This window comes from Scardinius erythrophthalmus (assembly GCF_964197995.2).
Source record: "Scardinius erythrophthalmus genome assembly, chromosome: 6".
NCBI lineage: Eukaryota > Metazoa > Chordata > Actinopteri > Cypriniformes > Leuciscidae > Scardinius > Scardinius erythrophthalmus.
Window position 1 is genome coordinate 16,851,731 of NC_138226.1, and position 27,468 is coordinate 16,879,198.

General features: G+C 38.7%; 1 protein-coding gene across 1 annotated transcript; it reads right to left on the reverse strand.

Moving 5' to 3' along the window:
* Positions 1-2,390: 2,390 nt before the first annotated feature.
* Positions 2,391-27,309, reverse strand: mcf2lb (mcf.2 cell line derived transforming sequence-like b; the record flags this gene model as incomplete). Its single annotated transcript, XM_081367706.1, has 29 exons — positions 2,391-3,373; positions 3,455-3,564; positions 4,515-4,580; positions 4,698-4,819; positions 4,896-4,953; positions 5,055-5,133; positions 5,224-5,316; positions 5,797-6,018; positions 6,132-6,257; positions 7,517-7,609; positions 7,891-7,983; positions 8,104-8,173; positions 8,355-8,470; positions 8,725-8,791; positions 8,907-8,986; positions 10,607-10,671; positions 10,906-11,050; positions 11,250-11,441; positions 11,705-11,896; positions 12,044-12,163; positions 12,274-12,388; positions 13,312-13,436; positions 13,577-13,726; positions 14,419-14,535; positions 14,634-14,747; positions 14,949-15,039; positions 15,117-15,231; positions 17,516-17,599; positions 27,228-27,309. The coding sequence occupies 29 exons, from the start codon at positions 27,307-27,309 to the stop codon at positions 3,296-3,298; spliced, it is 3,180 nt and encodes a 1,059-aa protein (XP_081223832.1). The 3' UTR covers positions 2,391-3,295.
* Positions 27,310-27,468: the final 159 nt, after the last annotated feature.

A 27,468-nucleotide genomic window follows, 5' to 3' on the forward strand; every position in this document is an offset into this window, starting at 1 on the left:
GAGTATAAACAAGGTTTTACAGCTCAGCCACTTGTTTTTTCACATTTTTTTTGCAAGTGGTAGATCTTGATTTATATTTGGACTTTGGATGTGATCTTATGAAAAGGTTGGTGACCACTGCATAACGCAAACCCAGTCAAACGTTTGACTGCAGTATCTTCTATTCTATGCGCCTTATAATCCGGTGCGCCTTATAGACCTTATGCACCAGAGAAACAAGGGCGCCGCCATCTTTGGAAAATTGTCTTTTAACTTCCGTTTTGCGGTCGCTCTGTATATTTATATGGCATTTCTGTCCAGGAGTAATTAGCTTTTTAAGTGGATTTACTTAATGTAAAGTTAACGAAAGTTATCATGAGGACTGTAATGTTTAAAGCAGATGACTTAACAAATGTAAATCGACCGGGAAGATTTTAAAACGAGCCGTTCATTAATAAACACGCAAAACGCTGTGAAAATACAGACCGGAAGTCAAAAGACAATGAGCGCAGCGCTGAAAAGGGGCGGAGCTACATAAGGTCTATAGTGCGGAAAATATACGGTACATGGGCGTCAGTTTGGTTTGAAATGTGCTGGGGACAGAGACGCATTCGCATTTTCAGAAGGGCTGGGTACAAAAAAATATTTTCCGCTTTCGCGCAGGTCATGTTTTGAAAGACGATGTCCTGTAGCTTACTAATGTAAATAAATAAAAATGTATTTTATTTTAAAAATGTATCACCATGTGTTTCTTTTAGTTTTTTTTAGCTCTTTTGTTTGAAATGGAAAAAATCTAGCTGCTATCTTAAAAAAAAAAAAAAAAAAAGGTTCGACTATCAGTCGACTACGGCAAAATCTAACGAATCAGATTCGACTATGAAAATCCTTAGTCGAAAACAGCCCTAAAAATTACTCACCATGGGACAACAAATTGAATATTGTGGTATAGCAATACTTTTTGGGACAAGAGTGTCACTGTGGTGTTGGTGTCCGTGCCGGAGATGGTGGTGTCCTTTCCAGAGACGGTGGTGTCCGTTACGGAGACATTGCTGGAGACGTTGGTGTCCGTGCAGGAGATGTTGGTGTCCATGCCGGAGATGTTGGTGTCTGTGCTGGAGACGTTAGTGTCCGTGCCGGAGATGGTGGTGTCCTTCCCGGAGACATTGGTGTCCGTGCCGGAGACGGTGGTGTCCATGCCGGAGTCGTTGGTGTCTGTTCTGGAGACGTTGGTGTCCGTTCCTGAGACGGTGGTGTCCGTGCCGGAGATGGTGGTGTCCATTTCGGAGACGTTGGTGTCCGTGCCGGAGACGTTGTTGTCCGTTCCGGAGACGTTGGTGTCCGTGCCGGAGACGTTGTTGTCCGTTCCGGAGACGTTGGTGTCCGTGCCGGACACTGTGGTGTCCATGCCGGACACTGTGGTGTCCTTGCCGGAGATGGTGGTGTCCGTGCTGGTGTTCGTGCTGGTGTCTGTGCCGGAGACATTGGTGTCTGTGCCGGAGATGGTGGTGTCCATGCACGTGTCCGGAGACCTGCCAGAGACATTGGTGTCCGTGCCGCAGATGGTGGTGTCCATTCCAGAGACGTTGGTGTCCGTGCCGGTGTCCGTGCCAGAGACGGTGGTGTCCATTCGGGAGACGGTGGCGTCCGTGCCGGAGATGGTGGTGTCCATTCCGGAGACGGCGGTGTCCATTCCGGAGACGGTGGTGTCCATTCCGGAGACGTTGGTGTCCGTTCCGGAGACGGTGGTGTCCGTGCTGGAGACGATGATGTCCGTGCCGGAGACGGTGGTGTCCGTTCCGGAGGTGTTGGTGTCCGTGCCGGAGACGATGGTGTCCGTGTCGTACACGGTGGTGTCCGTTCAGGAGACGGTGGTGTCCGTGCCAGAGACTTTGGTATCTTCCAAAGATTTTTAATTTTGGCTTAAATTTTTCTCTATAGAGTGTTGTTATGTCATCTAGTAAATACACTAAGTTTTGTAATGCTAGCATGTGTGGAAGTATTTAAAACAAGGGTGTTACAATTAGCCCCGTGTTAAGTTGTGCCACGCTCTCCCCTATCTCTGGGGGTATGTGAGGTGACAGAAGGGGGTAAGCGAACAAAATGCTGAGTTTTGCGTTCATTTAATTCTACCCCACCTTAAAATAACATTAAAACTGAGCATGTATTTCTAGCTGGTAAAATGCTGTAAATACATGACATCCGATCAAATTACTTCATATTTTGCAGTCAAAACTATTCACTCATCAACGCTGCCTTGGCTAATCGCGCTATAGCCTACTGCCGTTCTCGACCATGCAGCCTACCCCAGTAAAATTGGGGATTTAGCACTTACTAGCACGAAGAACAAATATAGACACAGACTGTGCATAGAGATCGATTTAAGATTGAAACTCTCTTCGATAGGCAAAAGTCATAAGTCAACTATATGATTTTATTTTTATGTATATATAAAACAATATTGATTTGTAAACATACTTTACATACAAATGGCACAGGGTGATCACAGTCACTTTGAGAAACAACATCTGCATATATGATATGCTTGTTTTACATGTACAGTAGGTCCTAGTTTCCTGTGATATAACTGTCACATGCATTCACATTGGAGATTACAGGGCTTGACAACAGACATGCCATATCCCATTATAGACACAATTACTGTGGCACAAATTACTACTAAGTTTTAAGGGATATGAAACATGTATCACAACATACGTAAAGAGCCAACTCAGGTGTCTCTGCGAAATGCATTATTTTGGTGCATTCTATGACTACACTCTTAAAAATAAAGCTTCTTCAATGGGTCTTTGCAAAGAACTCTGAGTTATGAGAACAAGAGTCATTTTCCACTGTATACATTTCTTTGGAATGTTACATTAAAGTTCTTGATGTTACATTATAGTTTTTTACATTATGGTCTAGAGATGGTTTCTTATATTTAAATAATAAAAAGGTCCATGTGGAGGCTGATAACCTATTTTTGGGACTAACCTTTTGGTTTTTGGCTGGTTAGTATCACCCCTGCTGGTAGATGTATGGTTTTAAAAAGCATTTTTCTCCATTGACAACTATTTAAAATTAGCTGCGTATTCTCATAAAAAGCACTTGTCGTCACATTGACATTTAAATGAATGTGAATGCTAATGGACAGCTTTCTCCAGGTACTCTAAACCACATGGTTCACCCATGAACCTTTATTTTTAAGAGTATGCAAAACATTTTATATGTCTCATTTTCCTCTTTTCCAGAGTTGTGCATGACACATAGTGTATATGCTGTACATTGATGGCATAACGGACATATTCACACTCAACTCTCATTCCTCAGGGTCCTTAGTCTCTTCAGAAAGCTGAATCTCTTCCTCTATACTCATAGGCTGCAGCTCATCTTCACACTGAAATGAAGATGAAGAAATGCTTAAAACATGACACTTTTGCTTTAAGTCAAACAGTAAAAAACAGACATGGTCATGCACCAGTTTATCCTCCTTCTCCTCCTCGGGGTCAGAGGTCATCTGCTCCTCTGCACTAAAGTAACCATCATGCTCCACAGAGGCATCCAGAGAAAGGGATCCTTTAGACCAACCTGAGACAAAATGAAAGAAGTTAGAGAAAACATAGATAAAAGTTAAAAGGATGGGGAACAGAGTTTGTATGAGGGCCATGTAGAGATGAAAGAAAGTACCATTGAAGCCTCATCGTGATGTGATAGACAGGGGACAAACCAGTGAACATTTCCAAAATCACACAAAGAGCATGCGTGAGTGTGTGTCAGTGGTATGTTCCAGGTTCAATACACGTTAATGTCTATCAACAGCATGAATAAAAGGACAATCTGTCCACAGATAACAAATTTTTGACAAAAATATTTGCTGCACATTTCTGCTTTGAAACCCTCTGTAATGTCTTGCTCCATTAACTTCCGTGGTAAATCTATTACCATGAACACGTTTTTGTTTGTTTTTACAAACTGAGGGACTAGTCAAAACTTTTTTTTGTGTAACCGATGCTGTCGATAGAGCTTAACCCGAAACAATCTTGTATAGACGAAGACGTGGTCAGAACTACTCAGAAAGCATCAGATGAGACACACATATAACCTACAAACACATGTTGCCCTAGTAAGACCTCAGTGGAGTATGCATGAGTGTGCACATACGTGTGTACTCAGTATGTGTACCTCTCCTACGATTTTGAAACAGGCTTGATGTACTGAACCACCTGACTCCGCCCAAGTTAGGGTGTGGCCCTGTTTCTGGGAGGAAAATAACCAATCAGACGGCATCTCTGCATCTTCTTAGTATGGCACATTGCCTGAACTGAAGTACACCTGACAGAGTTTGAGCGAGCTAATCCTTTGAGGATCAGCTCATTTTCTGACTTTAATCTTTAGAGAGCTTGGTGGCTTGGTGGTAATGAATTATCTGTTTTTAGCATCAGCCATTTTCTATTTTTATTTTTTCAAACCTCTTGAAGAGAAGATATCAAGAACATGTGAACTTCATGTTTGGTTTTCAGTCTGCTAAAATAGGTCACCTAGAGGTGTAGGGTCACTTCGGATGTCCTGTCGTTTTGGTTTTGTCTCAAAGCTGAATGAAGACCCTGTAAACCACCAAAAGAAACAGAAAGAAGTTAAAGAGGAAGTTCAAACAAAAAATGAAAAGTCTCTAATGACATGATGTATGTATGCATGTCGTAGAGTTGGATTTTTTCACTCACCTTTCACTCTCTGTGATGTTCCAGGTTCTAGAATGTTCTCAAGTTCTTTGCCTCTTTCCTCTTCTGTCTTCTGTTTCTCCACTCCTCCACTCCTGAGGTTACTGCGTTCATTTTTCCCCAGTCTTAAGATGTGATTAATTTCATGTTTTAAAATTAGCTCCAATATAAATGTGTAAATGTGATCGTGTGTAATCGGACCTGTTAGTTGAGCTGGTATCTGAGGTGAACTGATCAGGTGCCCTCTGTTGACTTGCCTCTACATAACAAGAGCATGCATTTAATGCATCTTTGTGTTAAATCGGTCATCTGAATGCGTCACATATTTCTTTCCAAACAAACATAAAACCAGACCAATACCTTTGCAGGCCTCCAACTGTCCTGTTAGAAGTTTCCGGATTTCTGTCACCCAGATAGTCTTAACCTCCTCAGACACAGCCTACAGGATAACATATAACAGACTTAACACATGTCTGATAACATGATCTTTTTAATAGGAATATGAACTAAGACACACTCTTGTGCTCACCTGTACTGTGTAGACCTCATCCCTTGAACTGGACCAGATCTCAAACTTCTTGCTGTCCCCTTTAGCATGCTCTGTTATTCCAAAAGCAGCCATCTAATGAAGACAGAACAGAGACCATCAGGTAAATAGGCTATTGAAGTATGAAAAAAAAAAAAAAAAGCTTGCTTGCTTATTTAAACATGCAAATTAGGCATACTCTTATGCTCAAAATGAATTATATAAAAAGCACTAGACTCCAAAAAAAATTCTCCAAAAAATTCTGCAAGGCATTTAACCAAAAAGTTTAAATATTTCAGTTTGTGCATGTTATAAAAAAATGCTTCTTGCATTTTTTTTAAATATATAAATAAATACAATTTAATATGATCCATTAAATATATCTGAAATGTTGCATTTGCTATTTTAGAAAAAAGTCAGATCAGGAAAATTGCCTTTTAAAGATGCAACTCTGGAAGTTGCAAAATTTTCCTCAGTCTGGGAGAAATGCTATGGTTAATTGAACATAGCAGAAGAGATGGGAATTTTATAACATCTTTAGCTAAGCATTATTACACTCTATGTTATTATACTCACACTAAGCTCCTGTTTGAAGCTATATGAGGGGGCTTTCTCATATCCCTCTCCGCTCTCCTCTCGTCTCTTGCAGAAGAGCAGGGCTTTCTCGTGCAGGAACAGGTGTCTCTGCATGGGCTTAAACCTAGCCAAATCTATCACCTTCACGTGACCTCTCTTATGCTCCGCCCACACACTGAACGACCCCTGCATCAGCAGGCGACCCAGGTCTCCAAGGTTACCCTGCATAGAATCAATAAATATTGCTTGTAGATGTGGAATAAATAGAAGTGACAGAAAACATTAATGAATATTAATGAAAAAGACAAGAGTAAAGCGTGTGCATGCCTTTTTACCTCATATCCTGTGATGGCAATGAGATGCATTGAGTCATTTACAGCCTTCAGGATCCCTAGTATAGAGGAAAGAGCTGCCTGCAGCTCCACTGAGCCCTCGCAGCCTTTACTGTACTTAATCATCTCCTAAAACACATTTCAAAGAAAAATTTTGGTTTCTATTACATGACCCCTGAAATGGAAATATTGACAGATCTTTTCTTCTGGACTCTTTTCACAGACTGTGATGGCACATTTCCACAGTTATTAACATTGCAAATCTAGTAAAGTTTTTCATATTTTTATTTAAAGCTACACTGTGTAGGATTTTCTCCCATCTAGCAGTGAAATTGTTTATGACAACCAACTGAATATTACTTTCTAGCCCCTCCCATTCCGAGGACGTTTTAACTCCTACGGTGGCCGTATTATTTCAAATCTGCCGGCAGTCGCGAGTAATCTCCCCTTCGCATTCGTCACGGTGCCACTGAGTGTAAAACGCAAAAGGCGAAGCTTGAATTTCCAGGTATGTCCCTCTTTGGCGAATGTATTTTCAAGATGGAGGCGCAACATGGCTGCCGCCATTCGAGCGACTCGCTCGTATGTATTCTAAATGGCAGATTCTACGCTTATGAGAATACTTGATTAATTAGTAGAAGTAATTATACATTAATGAGCACATATCATTTTGAAAGAACAAAGTGTTTTTTGCTAAGAATCAACTTAAAAAAATTACAGTGTAGCTTTAAAAAAAATGCTATGCAAATTTACAATGCTATTCTTTGTGTTGTTTTAAAAAAAAATAAAAAATGAACACTGCTGCGTAGGTGTTTCAAATACAACGGCTGAGGGATTGATGACAAATTCCACGTTTCTCTCTTCTGACCAAAATAATTAATCTCTCTATATTTTTCCCTTCTTTGGAAAGTCATGGAAACTCTAAAGTCATGCATTTTTTTTTTAACTTTTGCTATTAGAGCAAAATGTGGAAATGGCCCATTGTGACGTATAGTTAAAGTTAAACAGATTATCGATTATCGATAAATGAAGGGCGGGGACTTGGTTGTTGATTGGCTGGAGGCAGAGGCAGATCTGACTGTGAGTTAAAAGTAGATTGTAAGAAAGGAGCAGGGTTTAAACAGACTTAATGATTGGAGAAATCCAGCATACGTCACCAGAGAGAAGTTGTTTTTACCAGAAGATCGAGATAATACATTTTTACTGAAGATCACGAGGTCAAAAAGAGGAATCGTTCAGAATAAGATCAACAACATGCATTTAGAATATAGAGTGAATTTTTAATTCATGTTGACTTTAAGATGCAGTTCTTACCATTTATCTTATATTCAGAAGTCTAAAACAACCCCCCCCCCCCCCCCCCCACACACACACACATACAAACACACCTTCAGCAGGAGCTGGTATTTAGTGATCCTCTGCACAGGCTTTAGTAAGTATGAGTCCAGCCCCAGCTTGTGCTCTAGTTTCTTCTGACACTCCTGATGCACAAACACAATGTGGTAAACAGCTTTCTTTCACAGAGAGGGCCTGATGTCATCAACAGATTGTGTTAAGTGTGTATGCGTGTCTGAGAGTGTGTGTTTGGAACAGAATACTAGAGTACTTCACACACAGTGAACTTTAAGGCAAATGTAGTAGGTCATCCAAATATTACATGCAAACAGAACATTGTATATGTATATATACACTACATACTGCGAATATAGTATGTAGTAGTAATAGTAGTAGTATGCTGTTTTAAATATGCACGTGTACATACCTGGAAGAAGGCACAGTCTGAGCACTGCCTCCAGAGGCTCTCAGAACGAGGCTTGTTGTGACAGTATTTCTCATAAATCTGCAGCTCCCTCATCTAAACAACCACAATGACCAAAGGTCTGAGCATCACTGAGAAAAATAAACTCCTAAAAGTTCACTTTTACTTCATACTTCAAAAAATGCTTTGTTTTCTTGCTAGTTATAAAAAACTCACCCAGTCTAAAAAGCAGCTGCCCACAAGCTCAGGACAGTCAGTGTAAGTCTCCAGCTCTTTGAGGAATATTCTGAAAGGAATTTAAAATGAATTTATTTGAGCTGTGATTCATTCATTTAATCAGTGATATCTGCAAATAATTTGCTAAAATGAATCAAACTTTACATCCTAACTAATGATGCTACTAACTATTCTCCAAATAATCTTTTACATTTGAATGCTGTTTATCCACTCCACTAGATGGCGCTCACCTTTTGTGGAAATTATAAATCTCCTGCATGTTCCCAAATAACACATCCTTCTTGTTCTGCAGAGCTGCAGGAATGAGAGGAGCCATGGAGGGGTTGTCCATCTCAGCAGCATATCCCTATAGCACACACACATGACACATTTAATGGGGGCATATCACAAAAAGCAGGATTTTCATGGCACTATAATAAAGAGTTTGGTGTAGACCAGCTTCAACTTTCACAACAATAATCTACCTCCCAAAAACGGCTAAAACAGGATAAGGCCACTTTAACAACATTTCAGGAATATATCCTCCCACATAATAAAATGAAGTAGTTCCTTGATGTGAAGATGAATTTTATTTATGAAAGAACTGACAGATTCACTTACCTGCAAAACACACAAAAGCTCTTCCACATATGCTCTCTCTGTTTCCAGTAACTCATTCATTACATGCCTGTAAACAAACACAGAACACACAGACAATGAGGAACACACTGTAGAGGGGTGTTGATGGTCTAGCAAGGCACATGTTTCCCCCTTTCCCCTTTGACCTTTGACCCTGGACTGACCTGCGCAGCACAGCCAGGGTTTCCTCCTCCTCAGATACAGAAGCATTGCGACTGCTCCTGTCAACCTGATCAAAACTTACCTACACAGAGGGAATCATTATTGAGTAATAGTCAAGGCCCTTAACTTACATAGAGTTCCCTACATGAGAGAGAGGTTTATTTCATTTGCTTATACAAAGAGAGTGATTTAGAGTTCCCTACATGAGAGAGAGGTTTATTTCATTTGCTTATACAAAGAGAGTGATTTACAGTTTTTATCAATCGCTTTGGTTCAATTCTCGAAATCTCGAAATTCTCAAATTCAGATCTCTGAACAATTAGTTTCTTGTTCACATTAGATTTGAATTTCTTATTGATTTAAGCAAATTGCATGTGTTTTGGCACATGTGTGCAAAGAGTAAGTACAAATGTTTACAATTCGCACAATACCTAAACACACATGGCTTGTTTATCAAAACTGATGAGTTGATTTTCAGTGAAATTGTCAAACTCTTCACAACTTCTAAACATTCTTTCATCATGTGAGCCATCACATGCAAAATTATGTATTTAGTTATCAAAATCTATCAGACATGTACAGTGTGTATATTCCATAAATATCTAACATGGAATATTTGTAATGTCTGTTAAATTGGCAAATAGCCTGACATATTGTAATCACAATCTTACTAATCAACCAGTCAAGTTTGGAAGCATATATATGGAGTTTGCCAAGCACAATCACTACTATTTTTGAACATAGAAGAACATCACAAATCACAATCCTAAACAGCAGCAGCTAAAGCAGTACTGGATAAATATATTTGTATTCACACAGTACATTTATTTTTGTATTTATACATGTGTAAATGTGTTACACATCAACTGAAAATTCAGTTGCTTGCCATGGAAGAGCAATAGGAAGCTATAGACTGAATTGACAATCTTGTATAGTAGGCTGTAGAAAATCAACAAATTGTCAAAAAAAAAGTAAAAAAAAAAATTGTATATAACAAATATTTCCATGGTGAAAAAGCATCTAAACATTTTGACCAGAGTGGCTCACATGATGACAAAAATACTTTTAATTTTGGTGGCATTGGCCAATTTACTGACAAAATACCTACATTTTGAAGCATGTATTCAACGTTTTGGATGAGTACATGTTTTGCAGGCATGTAATAGAGTTCTGTGCCCAGTTGCATAAAGCACCTTAAGTGTAATTTTCCCTTAAGTTTGCCCTTATGTTTCCCTTAAACCTAAGGGTGTTGCAGGAAAAAGCCATTAAGTGTTACTTAAGGGTTTCTTTAAGTGAAACGTCATAAACACTTAGAATTTCCCTTAAATGCTGTTTTTTCACTTAAGTAATCCCTTAAAAAGCGTTAAGTGTTGCATAAAACCCCTTAACGGTCATTTCCCTAAGTATAATTTAAGGTTTGAAAATCGTACCCTTAAGAGTAACGGACAAAAAATAAGACGACATGGCTGAATTTATAGAACCAGCTGAAGATTATTATGTGCCAAGAAGAATTTTTAGGGATAGGGAGAACCCTTTGGACCATCTTATGATGTTCCAGCAAACAGTTGTGAAAATTGAACTTACAGTTTAGAGAATGTTAAGACTGTTTAAAAAAAAAGTGCCAAAGCGATTGAGAAAAACTGTAAAATCATTGAAAAGGGAGGAAAATACACTGTGGGCATTGTAGATGAATTATACATACTTGTTTACAGGACGCACTGCTGTCTAAGTCCTCGCTAATACAGATGTTCTCGTGATCCCTGTGAGCTGAAAGAGAGGAATACACCAATTGCCTCCATTTTACACTTAAAAAAGTAACAGACAGATAGATAGATAGATAGATAGATAGATAGATAGATAGATAGATAGATAGATAGATAGATAGATAGATAGATAGATAGATAGATAGATAGATAGATAGATAGATAGATAGATAGATAGATAGATAGATAGATAGATAGATAGATAGATAGATAGATAGATAGATAGATAGATAGATACCAGGAGATGAGAGTGACTCTGGTCGAGGGGCCACAGGCTGGACAGGGCGTGTTTGTTTGGCTGCTAGTTTTTTCAGGCTAACCCTCCTCCTCTCAAACATCTCGTGTAGAGAGGCTTTCTTCTCAAATGCACGCTTCACCTGCTCCTGTATCATTACACATTATGTAATATAATATAACACAATATAAAAAAGATGTCTTTATTTTATTTATTTTTTATATTTTTATTACTAAATAAAAACTAATTGGCATACAATGTTTTTTTTTTCCATTTCAAAATTAAACTGAATCGAATTTGAATTATAAGTGAGTTGAATGTATAGTTATGAATTCATATTGCCTCACCCTGAGCTCATTGTTCAGCATGCTCTCATATTCCAGCCAAACTGTGCTGATCTCCCACTGCTGTTTCTCATTGGCTGTCTCCAGGTAAAACTCCAGCTCTGACAGTGCTGACTCCGCCCCCTCCTGTGATTGGCACTTGTCAAGAGGCTGTGATGCTAGCATGTAAATCCCATCATCACACCATTTACACACCTGAAAGAGAAAAAGTACAGAAGAGAACGTGGTGGAAACAGGTTTGCATATACAGTATGAAAGTGTGGTTACATGTCTGTGCGTGTGTGTAGAGAATTTGCATGTAGCTGAGTGAAGGTGAAGACTTTATGCACCATCACTCCAGGTCTCCCTTGCTAAACTAGTTCTGTCTTAAAAGCTTTATGGCTGGTTTAAGGTAATGGCTAAATACCTGGGCTGGTAACAATATATATACATATCTATATATTAAAATTAAAAATCACCATGTCCAGTCTTCTGTGTAGCTCTATAGCCTGTGTCAGCATGGTATTCTTGTCTTTTAGCTCTTGGATGAGGTTGTCTCTTGCTTTCTGTAGCTCACTGCATTTTACTGCGACACTGTCATCACCATTTTGAGAGCTGTCAATCAATCCTTGGCCCTCGGCAACCAGAGATCTTACTCTGTCCAGCACTTCCTGCAGAAAAAGGAAGTGTGTTAGAGAGGAGGTATTCAGCACAAGGGTTATTGAAAGCTTTCATATCAATTAGACTGACACATCTATGCATATATGTCTGTGGATGCATGATAACACAACAAGATTATTCAGATGGCGGAGACTCACACAGACTTTCCTTTCGTGATTGGTCAGTTCTTGAAGGAGGTGTTCTGTTTGGGTGGGGCTTATTCCAATATCTGAGAAGGCATTCAGCGTTTCTGTTGCCTGCTCCAGCTCTGTTTGCAACTACAAGACCATAGCACATAAAACAGAGAGCAAATATTATTAGTAAATGCTAATGTTATTCAGTAATAAGAATAAGCTGTAAAAATATGAGTGTCTTTTAAAAGCAAGACCTGTTGAAAGCTGTGCTCAAACTGGCAAAGTTTCAAACATAGCTCCAGTTTATTTTGATGCTGAATCCAGAACTCATCAAATGCTGTAGAGCTCTCATTCAACTGGGATAATAGCCTGCAAGTTGGCAGGGAACAAGAGAGAGAGAGAGGGATATATGAATGAAATCTGAATGACCAAGTAATTGGCAGTGCATACATTAAACAAAACAAATATTACATCTATATTAAGTGTATAAACCACTAGTATTGTTATTGCTAACTAAAACTATTAAAATTGTTGTCGGTATTTGAAATAAAACTGAAATTAAATTAAATATAATATACTTTGGCAACTATTAGTTGAAATACTAATATTAAAATAATAATTTATTAAATCTATATCATTTTTAAAATACTGAAAATAATAAAGAAAACAAAAAATAAAAGTCAGTTCAAAATATGAATAAATACTATATATATAAATTATTTTTGTTTAATGTTTTGACCCATTCAGAAAATTTATGGATGAGCATTATAACATTGGCAGAGTGATTCACATGACTTCGCACTTGTATCTCATGCTTTAGGACCTCAATAGACAGTTGGACAGCTTAAATTACATTACAGTGTTATTTTAGAATTCTTATATAATATATATAAATTAAAAACATTTTAGTAAGAAAAAAAAGTGTCCAGTGTGCTCAGGGAGTTTAGTCAGGTGCTCTTTGGGGTCTGGAAATCAAATAAATATAGAAAAAAGAAAATCAAAGGTACTCTTCTACAAAATTATTTAAAAAGCCTTTATTTTACTGGCTATTTCATAATAGAAAATTAAAAGACATGGGGAGAAGCAATCCACACGTAGCGGCGCAAACAGCCTTCTCCAGGGTTTTGAAGAACAGTGCCTTGGGATTTTATTTTTTCTATATTTAAATAAATTTAGTATTTTATATATTTACATATGTGTATTTATTTATGTATTCTTTCAGATTAAGATGCAGAAAAACAACAGAGGAAAAGTTCTAGAGGATTTCTACTAAGAAAGAGTCTGAGATTTACCTGTGCACTGTAGCAAGATTCTCAAGCTGATCGGGGTTTAGACTGCTGTCCGGATCTCTGCGGACCGGTTCCCTGATGTTCTCCAAGAGTTTACGTCCTTGGCTGAGAGCTTCTGCCATCTCTTCCTAAAGAGAAAACAATGAAGCAAAGAATACTTTTGTAAAAACCAAAGGAATGTGTGATGTGGCACATACTGAATACTACTGAACATATTGAATGCTTTTACTGAATACTACTGAACATATTGAATGCTTTTTTTTCATACTTTCAAACTGTCTTTTCTGCTGGTTTGTGCATTGAGCAGATTGCCGGCTGTTAGGTGGTTGTTAGGCAGCTCTGTTTCTGCCAGCTCTCTGCCCAACATTTGCAGTCTCTGAGCCATCCTCTTCAGTAATGCAGCGAAGCTTTCAAGATCCTACCGCCACAAAGAATTCATAATTTCATATATGATGTCACTGGTACAGCTTGTTTCATTTCGTTTATGCATAGGTTTTTAATGCGCACTCAATAATTTTTCTCCAATTAAAAACATTACACAGAAACGTAATTAAAATCACTTTGACAATATGTTTCAATCATTTTCAATTAAATGCCAGAAAGTTTTATCAATAGCCCAATGAAAGATGCTTTAAGACTGTTCAGCAAAAAAATCCAGTCATTTCAAAAGGAATCCACTTTTTCCCAACACAGATTTCGCAACAGCTTTAAGTTGTCCATGTGAATTCACCACATTGACCAACAGAAAGCTGCTTGGTTTGAAAGTGACTTGTGTGTGAGTTGTGTTTCTTTGCTACCCTATTTTTGCTGTGATTACATTAATGTTAGCGCACCTTTACACTATAGTGAAGCAGGTCGTCTCATTAAGGCTGCAATGTTGCAATCACATGAAAAGCTGTGTATTACTAATATTATGAATGAAAAATTTTACTTTATCCACCTGATTATTGGGCAATGTCACTCATGAAATAAATGAATCATGGCTGACAGCAAATTATGCATTTCTACAAGTGAATTAATAAACAATTTGAATTCACTTGATGCTGCATCCACATCACTGTCAGAATAAAAAATACAGAGTACAACTTCAAGATGTGTATTTATTCTTACGGTGCGATGAGAAATCCAGGTCCTGTGGCAGTAGTATTGAGAGCCACCCAGGTCTTGTGTCAGTTGACTCCGCTCAATATAAGAGTGCAGATCAGCCACTGAGCTTAGCATGATGACCTTCAATACACACAGGCTTCATTATTTACAACGACATGACACACACAAACAGATGTCGCCTGTATAAAACAACAACAACACACATTCAGGTTTCGTACCGGTACTTTAAAGTCATCTCTGTGGAGTTTGAAGAACACATCAGATAACGTTCGCTGCAGGATAGCACTGGGTCTCAGCACCAGAACAAGCCGAAGATTAGCGGGAAACCAGCCCTACACACAAACACACAAGAAAGCACTCAATTTCATATTATACATAATAAATATATCAAATGTATATTTTTAAATATATTATAGACAATAAAACAAAATATCCAGATGTGTGTGAAGTATCTGCAAAAATATTATTGAAGACAAAATTTATGTGCATTTATATAGGAGAGATTCAGAAGCCACAGGTACTGTTAGACTTACTGAGATACGCAGTAATGTTGCCTTTAAACACGCCCATCGATCTTGACGCCTATCAATCACTACGATAAAGCCCACACCTGCTGCACTCAGACTGATGAAGACACATGCACACGTGTTACTGCGGTCAGTATGTATGATATTCAAATGTGTGTTAATTTGTGAATTTACCTGGGAATACTTGTCAGGTAGGTAAGAACATTACGAAACTCTTGGTCTCCGATTTCACTAAACGAAGGGAATTCTGGGAAGATAATGATAGGGCTTCCATCCTGTCCCCTCCCCCCTAAAATAGACAGATAGACAGAAATATGAAGAATCAAAGAGAAAAATCCTGCTCCTATAATCTTTTACACTGGCAAACAGCAAGGGCCAATAAAAATCAGACACCGTGCTGTCCTGTTGTCTGTGTTGGCATGCATCAAAGATCTTAAATTAGCACACAGGCAAACCAATAAAAAACCTGCTCACACCACCTGTATGCTATGTTACAGTTTTCATATTGTGTGCTGCTGCTATTGAACAACAGCCAAACTGTGACATAATACCAGATCGGCTTGTTAGTGTTTTAATCATCTTGGCAGCTAGCGTCAAGAATTTTGGTTTTAAAACCACATTTTATCCCTGCTGCACCACTGACAAGACTGCACCACAATACCAATAGAAATTGTACAAGCAAAGCAAGAACAGAAAAGTGTACCATCCCTGAACCTTATACACACCAAACCACTTGCCTGTGCAAAACCATAATGATGCTAGCTTGTTATGGGAGCTAACCAGGCTGTTGCTATAGTAACTAAGGTGTTCTGAGTGGTATTTTGCATGTAGCTACACTTCCGTTCAAAAGTTTAATGTTTCTGAATGTTCACCAAGAATTTGGTTGATTATATTATATTATATTTTATTATTCAGTGTCACATGATCCTTCAGAAATAATTAGAATATGCTGATTTGCAGCTCAAGAAACATTTTGGATTAATAGTTTTTTGGGTTTTTTTTTGCAACAATGTAAAATACTTTACTGTCACATTTGACCAATTTAATGCATTTTTGCTGAATAAAATAATTAATTTCTTAAAAATAAAATAAAATCTTAAGGACCCCAAACTTTTGAACAGTAGTGTATATTGTTACTAAATTGTCATATTGTTAGTCATAATCTATTTGTTACTATATTGTCAAAAGAGACCAAGTCTAATTCAAATCCTGGTATCCTAGTTTCCGTTTCCACGCAAGTGGGATTGTTTTGCCCATTTTACAGTGATTGAAAAGTGACTGAAAAGTAATTGGTCCTCACCAAGTGTCATTAATAAATATAATCTTAAAAAAGAAAAAATGAAGAGATAAAGACACAAGTGTTGTCAGTATTCCCTCAGGATAGAAACTATGATTTCCCCAATGTATAAAGCGAGATTCAAAAATGTCACTTTATTCTTCCTATCTATTTTGCTCCTTTAAATCAGGATGAAAATACAAGGTGAAACATCGGTAAGACAGAGAGAAGACAGTGGTGATGGAATGGAAAGAGTGAGAGAGAGAGAGAGAGAGAGAGAGAGAGAGAGAGAGAGAGAGAGAGAGAGAGAGAGAGAGAGAGAGAGAGAGAGAGAGAGAGAGAGAGAGAGAGAGAGAGAGAGAGAGAGAGAGAGAGAGAGAGAGACTGGGTGAAGATCCCAATGTGACAAAAATATAAATTTGGCAAGTCATGCCTTCTTCTCCCTGTCTCCATGACAACAGGACAGAGATTGTGCAAGCATCATTTACTCAGTTCAGTTTAACGGTAACAACCTGTCAGCAAAAACAACACATATTCAGATTAAATCCTTAAAGCTGCAGTGTATGTACATGCCTGTATTTCACAGAAGTGATTCTAAACACCAAAATATCTTTTTCCTCTAAGTCGTTTATTTTTTTTACATGCTTTACAGAGAAATTATCCAACCACCCATTACGGAGAGAAGCAGGAAATGATGGGAAGTGAATTTTGACTAACAAATCTATACATACGCACATGTGCCCTAACGTAATGTTACGTATTCAAATAGATAGCTTTTTTGCACTCTAATTGAAGAACTCTTTATTACTACAATATATTTTATGTAAAAAAATGTATTACCCTCATTGAGATAAAGGAAAGTGTTTCTATTGCAATATAATAGAAATGTGTTGTATGAGTAAAATTCCTCCTAAAATAAAAATGTGGATGGCATAACTTAAGTCTTGGAGGAATTTGATAAGAAATGTTTGAGTTTTTATTGAAATCTCAGACTTCAGATTTAGTATGTTGGCAACCATGGAGACCTTGATGAGATCTGATTTGAAACTCTTAAGGAGACACGTATGAATATGATTACTGTTGGGTTTTTTTTTATGTGTGTTTTTTTTTTTAGAAAATATATCCAAGAATTAAAACCCACAAGCAAAAATATCCATCTGCTTTCTATGAGACATTTGAGAAATCCAAAGAGATCTCATTTGTTTTTCTATTTCCCTGTGGATCCTTACAGTTGGTCCCTGGATAATGTTTCAGTTTCATGGATAAAGAAAGAAATGCAAATATAAAGAATATTTACCTGACAAGAATGAAAACTGTCTCTTGAGCTCAGTTATGATGTCAGCAGCACAGAGGGGACTGGTCTCCTTCTGCATGATCTCATCTGTAACAAACACACAGAGACACACTAACATCACGTCTACAGTCGACGCTGACAGCATCGTTCATTATAACAGGAGCGTTCCAGTTCTCCCTGTAACCAGGGCAAGACAATCCTGCAGTATTACCCTTTAAATTAAGTTTAAAACTCTTCTGAAAATCTTTCGAAGGGCCTTACTTGCACAATAGCAAATAACAAAATGAAAAACAGCACTTATCTTATTGTTGTTATTGATGATAAGATGAAATAAACCACAGGTGAAGAAGTTAACCACAGGTAAGTAGAGCCTACAGAGTCTACACACACACACTAATATATTACTGGCTGTCTTGAATGTATTGTGTCTTTGGCTGGTGTATATTACCATCTGAGGGAGGTGAATCTTGCCCAAAGCAATTCCCATGCTCTGGTCAATGGCACATCAGACATGTTTAGAAAGAAAGAGTAGGTGATTTCCTATCTATCTCAACCAAAACCACCTCTGGATATAGTGCCTCAAAGTGCGCACAACTAATTATCTGCATGTCCACACCTTCTATTGTATAACATGGCCTCAATGTTTTTTTTAACTGCAGGATTAAGAAATTCATTTTTTTTTTAAAACCTACACAGCAATCAAATATTTAAGCGGTATTTAAAAGGAAATGACAGAAGAAGCCTGAAAAGAGGGAGAATATATCCATTGCATTCTTTTGTTCTTCTAAAATAAGAGTGTGTTGTCCCATTGGAGTCAGATTTACCCCCTTAGGATATTCACACACACTGGACAGAAAATCATCTGTCACATTTCAAATAGGCTTTTATGGTAGCGTTCACCTGTTCTCTCTCTCCTGCTCTCAGTTCTAATCAGTTATATTTAGTGAGCTTCATTTGTATAACACAAACTGCAAAACTGCATTGCCAAATTTGTCAGAAATAAGTATAATAAAGTAAAATAACAATAATGCAAATGGAGTAAATAACAAATTAACATAATTAATTGTATGAAATGTATTTAAATAATTTGACATTTTAAAATAAGATAAAATAAAAAAGTAAAAGGCCTTACTTTGGAGCCAGTGGCAACATCTGGAAAAATTGTAATATTTCTCAACCTCAGCCAGAGGAATGCATATAGTTTTCCCTCTGTTCTGTACATCCATCCCTCTGTTTCTCTCTTCCTCTAATGTCTCACTAAATCCTCGGCCGCCTTGTAACCATAAGCAGTTATCTCAGAATGAGCTACCTGAGACAGGTGCACCAGTTAATGACTTCCTGTTTCTCTCTCTCTCTCTCTCTCTCTCTCTCTCTCTCTCTCTCTCTCTCTCTCTCTCTCTCTCTCCTCATTTCCAGACTTCCTGGAATGAACTGGTCTCCTGACGCACATACAAAAGTTCCCTTCACCTGCAACATTTTTACAGTATAACTGATAACAGTGATGGATCACTGACTGTAAAGCATTGTTCTTCCTTTGTTTACACTCTCTCTATGTCTGTCTGTGTCGGCACAATCACCCCAAAAAGAGTCTCCTGACACCCATAACTGACCACCCCCACCTTCACCCCCAGCCCCAGGAGTCCCTTCCCCCATCAGATTGGTGGATGAATGAGACCCTGTGTGTGTCTGTGTTTGGTTGGTTTCTCCACAGTATAAGAGGAATCTCAGAGTGCCATCTGATCTTGCTGAGGAGGGAAAGATAAAAGCTGAATTCAAACCAAGTTACTCAGTAGCACTGGTAAACCTCTCTCTCTTTCAGACACATACAAATGTAAATACACACTTTCCTTAGGAGTCTCTGTGGGCAAAAATATTGCTCCAGTCCAGACTGAGTCAAACTAAAGTTCATACGAAAACACATATAATGTTTCACAATAATTGGAGCTTAACTATCACTGTAACGTTTTAGTACACAATATTAGGATTATCATTGCACATACTGTATAGTGGTGTAACACATGGGTGAACACAAAAACAAAGGGAGAGCTGGATCCATTCGCAAAAGAGTTTAATAACAAAATAAACATAACAAAACCACAACAGAGACCAGAGAACCAGGGAACAGATAACTCTTATATGATATCTGCGAGGATTTTCAGTCCGGATTTAGACCGTACCATAGTATCGAGACAGCTTTCGTTAGAGTCACAAATGATTTGCTCTTATCATCCGATCGTGGTTGTATCTCTCTATTAGTGCTGCATTTGACACCATTGACCATTGATGGAACCTGGGTGTGCTCTTTGATACCAATCTTTCATTTGAAAGTCACGTGTCTAGTATCTGTAAAACCACATTTTTCCATCTTAAAAATATATCTAAATTACGCCATATGCTCTCATTGACAAATGCGGAACAATTAGTTCATGCGTTCATGACCTCAAGGCTAGATTATTGTAATGCTCTACTGGGTGGTTGCCCTGCATGCTTAATAAACAAACCACAGCAAGTTCAAAACGCAGCAGCTCGAGTTCTTACCAGAACCAGGAAGTATGACCATATTAGCCCGGTTCTGTCAACACTGCATTGGCTGCCTATTAAACATCGCATACATTTTAAAATATTGCTGATTACTTACAAAGCACTAAATGGTTTAGCTCCGCAGTACTTAAGCAAGCTCTTAACGCATTATAGTCCTTCATGTCTATTGCGATCTCAAAATTCCGGCAAGTTAATAATACCTAGAATATCAAAATCGACTGCTGGTGGTAGATCCTTTTCCTATTTAGCACCAAAACTTTGGAACAGTCTTCCTAACATTGTCCGGGAAGCAGACACACTCTGTCAGTTCAAAGCTAGATTAAAGACACATCTCTTTGACCAAGCATTCACATAATACATTATAGACTTCTATAATTCAATGTTAGGCTGCATAGATTAGGTCAGCCGGAACCGGGAACACTTCCCATAAATCCTGATGAGCTCGTTACATCATAAGAAGAATGGCATCTACGCTAATTTTAGTGTCTTTGTTTATCCCGAGGTTTTCCCGCAGCCTGCCGGATCCAGGCCGTATCCAGATCTGACGAAGGACCTTCGCCTGGACCCGATGACAACACAGTGCTGAAGTGCCAACTAGTCTCTCCCTATGGAGGATCCCTTTACCACTCTACAGATAAAGCGTTGTTGGGAAAATTTGTTTTGCGTACCTGCCCCGAAGTGACAAAAAAAAAAAAATTGTCTCAAAATTTATAAGGAAAGACCAGTACTTTGTTTAGGCTTGGTTTGTAGGGAATTACAAACCTGCACACATATATTCAAACGCACATAACTATAGAACCAATTCTTAACGCGCATATGAACGCCATCAGTGTTTATCACAGGTTCGCGTTTAAAGTCTGTGTAGAGAGAATGGTGTCGTCTTAGCGGCCCCTAATTTAATAATAAATGATTGTTGCGACGGAAGCGAATCAATTAAAACTAACTTTAGCTGGAAAATAACTTTATTAAAGAACCGCTATAAAGCCAAAACAATCTCTGTTACCTTAAATTATATAAATGAAGATGACTTGACATAACAGAATGAGTAGCACCAAACGTACATCCATGCAGCACAAGACTCGACAAGGAACACAAAAAAAACATGGGGTTTAAATACAAGAGGGGTAATAGGCAAACAAGACACCTAGGAATGATCACATAACTAGAAAAACTATGAAGGACTACAAAAATGGAATCAGGTTCCGGTAGAGCAGGTGACCACCACAGAGGAGCAGGCGGAACTACAGACCATCATAGCGGAGCAGGCGGAACTACAGACCATCATAGCGGAGCAGGTGGAACTACAGACCATCACAGCGGAGCAGGAGGAACTACAGACCATCACAGCGGAGCAGGCGGAACAACAGACCCCCACAGGCGGAACTACAGACCACCACAGCGGAGCAGGAGGAACTACAGACCACCACAGCGGAGCAGGCGGAACTACAGACCATCACAGCTTAGCAGGCCGAACTACAGACCATCACAGCGGAGCAGGAGGAACTATAGACCACCACAGCGGAGCAGGCGGAACTACAGACCATCACAGCGGAGCAGGCCGAACTACAGACCACCACAGCGGAGCAGGCGGAACAACAGACCATCACAGCGGAGCAGGAGGAACTACAGACCACCACAGCGGAGCAGGCGGAACTACAGACCATCACAGCTTAGCAGGCCGAACTACAGACCATCACAGTGGAACAGGAGGAACTACAGACCACCACAGCGGAGCAGGCCGAACTACAGACCATCACAGCGGAGCAGGAGGAACTACAGACCACCACAGCGGAGTAGGCGGAACTACAGACCATCACAGCGGAGCAGGCCGAACTACAGACCATCACAGTGGAGCAGGCGGAACTACAGACCATCACAGTGGAGCAGGCGGAACTACAGACCATCACAGCGGAGCAGGCCGAACTACAGACCATCACAGCTTAGCAGGCCGAACTACAGACCACCACAGCGGAGCAGGCGGAACTACAGACCACCACAGCAGAGCACGAGGAACTACAGACCACCACAGCGGAGCAGGAGGAACTACAGACCACCACAGCGGAGCAGGAGGAACTACAGACCACCATAGCGGAGCAGGCAGAACTATAGACCACTACAGCTGAGCCGGGGAACTACAGACCACCACAGCGGAGCACAGAGAGTTCATAGAAGACCTTTGTGTTAGTGTCAGGGCAGATAGGAAGTTCAGGGACAAACTCCATGGTAGTGTCAGAACAGACAGGAAGCTGGGATGACCTTTGTGGTCTTATCTTGGCAGACAGTGAGTTCATTGATGACCTTTGTGGTCGTATCTGGGCATAGAGAGTTCACTGACAACCTCTGTGGTCGTGTCAGGGCAGACAGGAAGTTCGGGAGCAATCACCGCCACCTCGAGAGGATCCTTAGCGGTCACTGCCGCTTCAGGAGAAGCTGTACAGGTCGCCGCCGCCTCGGGAGAACCAGGAGAAGTGTGTGTGGCCCAAAGACACAAGATAGCCACCGTCATCACAGGAAACGCACTCAATGGTAGAAAGGCCTTGGAGACCCCCTGACTCAGGATCACTGGACTTGAAAGATCTGGGACCACTGGGCTAAAGGGTGCTAAGATGACCGGTCTGGGGACCACTGAACTTGGGTGCACTGGAACCACTTGGATCCCGGCTGCTTGCACTTACATCAGCAGAAGGCATCTTGAATGCCTTGGAACAGCCTATGTAGCTTCAGGTACGGCGGCCCGAAACTCTGGCATGGTGGTCTTGACAGCTGGAGACTCTGGACTTGGGACCAACGGATTCGGAAGCACAGAAAGCTCTGGACTTGAGATCACCAGACTTGAAAGCACATGAATCCATGGTGGGTCAAGCTCCACAGCAGCCCACAGTGAAGTGGGAACCACTTAACATAACAAAAGTGTATAGTCTAGAAATTCACTCAGTGACCCCCGAGGACCATCACAAATGAGTATGTGTTGGTTGTGGTTATTGAGTCTGTGGCAGTAAAAGTCAATAAAGGCAAAGTCTGGGAATTCTGTAAGGTAGGTGATATCCAAAAAATCGTTGGTGTGGTCCTTGAGGGAATGGTGGCCTTGCTGGAGCCAAATTAAACTATTTGCTGGATCCTTCTTGGTCGAGTCTTCTGTAACGCTGGGTGAACTCAAAAACAAAGGGAGAGCTGGATCCACAAGCAAAAGAGTATAATAACAAAATGAACCAGGGAACCAGGGACCCAGGGACCCAGGGAACCAGGGAACCAGGGAACCAGGGAACCAGGGAACCAGGGAACCAGGGAACCAGGGAACCAGGGAACCAGGGAACCAGGGAACCAGGGAACCAGGGAACCAGGGAACCAGGGAACCAGGGAACCAGGGAACCAGGGAACCAGGGAACCAGGGAACCAGGGAACCAGGGAACCAGGGAACATACATCTGTGTAGGTCAAGACTTGACAAGGAACACAAGAAACAGAGGGGTTTAAATACTAGAGGGTTAATAGGCAAACAAGACACACCTGGGAGTGATCAAAACTAATCAACAAGAAAAACTGCAAAAGGACTACAAAAATGGAACACGGGACAGGAAACAGAAACGGGGTAAAATGCAAACTAAAAGTCCAATTAACAAAACACAACAAACACAAATCCAGGGAATACATAACAAGTGGGGTCCAAAAATTAGAGGCTATTTTGAAAATATAGGATTCTAACTCTTAATTTAAACCTGTAAATAAACAAATTTGTGGTATTATGGAAAGTCTAAAATTTGGCACTATTTCTATAGGTTACTAATCAAATAGGCAAATTTGTGACACTGATCATGTGAACTCTTTCTACAGATAGTTAGATGTTCTTGAAGCTCAATATGCTCTTTGGATCATTCTCAAATTATACTGGAGAACATGATCACAAGGTTTTACACAAACTAATTTTTATTATGCTGATAATATCATTTGTAATAAATAAAACTACATTAAATTAGAAAATCTGACTTTTTTTAACCCCACTGTACATACTGTTCAAAAGTTTAGGTTCAATCAGATTTTCTTTTTAACCCCTTAAGGGTCACCGTACTGTATACGGCACGCCTAACTTTACTTCCCTATATTACTATTTAATCCTAATCTAATTATGACAAACTATATATCGTTGGAAAGTTCTAAGACTCCTAAATAGATATTTAGGACTCTTTTTTTTTGTTATAAATTATGTAGGAACATAAATAGATGAATTTATGACAAGAGTGCACCTCAAAAAATCTACATCATAACAGGCGTTTATGGCGTTTGTCACAAAAAGTCGACGCACACACTTTTAATAATTGAAACTTTGGTTTTCATGCTAAAAGTTCATAATAAAACATTTAATCTAGTATTTGTCAATAAAAAAAATGTATAAAATAATATTATCCTCTAAAAAGTATAATATACATATTATCCTCTCAAATATAATATTATCTTTTTTATTGCCTTTTTTATTACATCACATATTTTAGTAGTTATCATAAATTAGGTATCATTTGAAAGCTTACGATCTCAGAATTCACCCTGTGTAAACTGTTTTGAAATTGGACATTGTGTTACCATAGAAACGGTACTCTAAATTATTTTATCAGGCTCCTCCCCTTTTGGGCGTCATCATGTTTCATAATTTATGATCAAAATATTTTTTAATCTTGACAAAACACATATTGTCAGAAAGGTCTGAGTCTCAAGGTTCCATATTTTGTGACAGAAGTGATATTTGGACAGAAATTTATTAATTTGTTATGGTAGAATGCATACAGTTAAATTCAATGGAATTCAATGACACCCGGTGGCTATTTTTGGTAATACGCCTAAACAAAATCTCATGGGAACTTCAATTTTTGTGATATCAACTTCAAATTTGGAACACAACTTGGTTAGATATATGGCTTTGATTTTATAGTAATTTTTTTGTAAAACATATTTTGTAAAATATATATTTTAAATAAAAGAAAAATATTAAATAAATTATATTTGATTTAATGTAAATTTAAACTTCCATAACTTTTTCATACTTTAATTTTTTGAAGTGCTTTCACTAATAATAATCTGCATTTTTTTCCCTTTAAAACAAGACCAAACTTGGGTCTATACTCCAAAGCATTCTTGAATTACAACCATTTAAGCTTGAATAGTGCATTTTAATGTCCATTCTCAAAAAGGGGGGTGACAGCTAAGGGGTTAAACAAAGGATTACTTTTATGATAAATATTATTAAAAATATATTAAAATAGAAACCAGTTATTTAATTTTTTTTCCAGTATAGTTGATCAAATAAATACCGCCTTGGTAAGCATAAGATACTTCTTTCAAAATATTTTTAAATATTTAATATTCTGAACGGTATTGTTCTGTACAATCATCTAAAGACCTTTTGAAAATAAAAAAATGATGAATTTTTGCCAGTGTAAGCATGCTTTCACTCACTCTGTCCTTGTGCCAGCGGGACCAGAGGAAGCTGTCCACAATCACTGCCTTGTTTGGGATGCGTTTTCCTGGATTTCCTCAGCATAACTTTCCCCTTTATTGCAGTCTGATACCTGACCTCACAGTGTTCTTTAAGTTATGCTCTACGATACTACAGTACATGGTACTAAACTCAAACAGTTGACTGCAATTGTTAAAGCCTCAGCTAAACTTAATTTCAGAGCAGCTATGGGTAAACAACATACATGCTTCCCTAAAGCCTGTGTACTTTAGAACTACTGCAGCAAGCCGTGCTGCTACTGTGGAAAACTGTGTTTTTATGGTATCCGTTTTTGTACTCAGCAGTAACTCTGCCAAACACACACACACACACACACACACACACACACACACACACACACACACACACACACACACACACACACACACACACACACACACACACACACACACACACACACACACACACACACACACACACACACACACACACACACACACACACACACACACACACACACACACACACTTTGGTCAAGTCACCCCCAGCATGAATCTCACAGGACAGTTTTTGGAATTCTCTTCCAGCAATGGGCTTGGGCTTCTGATTACGTTCTGAATCACTACTGTATCATATTTGATACATTAATTTCTACGGCCTCTAAATTATCAACATGATCAAAACTTTGCTGAAAAACCTGTTGTACACAATCTTCTACATGCCTTCTGCCCTCAGATTAATAGTTCATACTTTTTTAGCAAGTAAAATACCTTCTAGTATCATCCTAAAAATGTCTGCCGTAAAATGAAATCTTACATTTTTATAAAGTAAACATAATAATTACTTTTATAATGTTATTAATATTTCAAGATGATCAGTTAACATTTAACTTATATTTACTTGATTATGTATTTATATATTTTTTATATTTAATCAAAAAACATTTTTGTTAAAAAGTATGTATCAAAGATACAAAAGGCTTTTGAAGAATGTTCATTTATACATCTCTCAGTCATCGTGTTGCATTGCATAATATGTTTTGCCCCCTACAATCAAAACTACAGCATTTAAATATCATCTTCCAACGACATATTATTGATAGATACAAAAATCTCATTCATTTACATTACAAGCAATCAGAATTTCATCTTACTTTTTGGCCATTTAAATAACAACAAATGCACCAGTTGGATATTTTTGCTCAGTTTGGGCCTTTAAAAAAAAAAGAAAAAAAAAAAGGTGTTTTTTTCTCCGTAGTGTGAGCTCCATATTCTCACTGCGTGGGCCATAAAAGCCTAATGCTTATCAAATACAAAACAAAACATACATGCAAACTTTTTCAAGGTTTTCATTTATATTTAGTCTAAAGGTTCAATAAACTGATCCATTAAAAAATAATAATAATTAAATAAACTATTATTTAACACGTCAGGGTAAATATTTTAATTAAACAATATCACACAAGAAAGAGTCCTGTTGTTCCGAATATCAACTCAGCTATAATTTGGCCAATACTTTGACCATGAAGTGACCAAAATATGTGGCCACATATAAAATTATAATGTAGACAGTACTGCTGTAATTTTCCAAAGGTGAGTAATTCTTACCTCTTAAAAACATTACCGAAGCTATCAGTAAGCCACTCAGTGTGTAGAGGCATTTCACTAAGTAGCTCTTTAATAAAAACAAGCTGAGTGACAAACATACTCATTAAGGCTACAGTTCTTACCAATGCTGTGAGAGACATTGCTCAATCTGCGCTGTAGCTCTTGCACGACTGCCTTCTCTGTCTGCATCCAGATCATCGCCATCCTTCACTCCAGAGGGAAGGAGGACGGATAGAGTGGACGTTATGAGAAGAATATCACCCTCTGTCCTTCAGTGATGGGCAATTCAGCATCAGCATCAGCATCACAGAGAGAGACGGGGGAAGGGACTCTCTGATGACACACACAGTCAGACAGTCTATG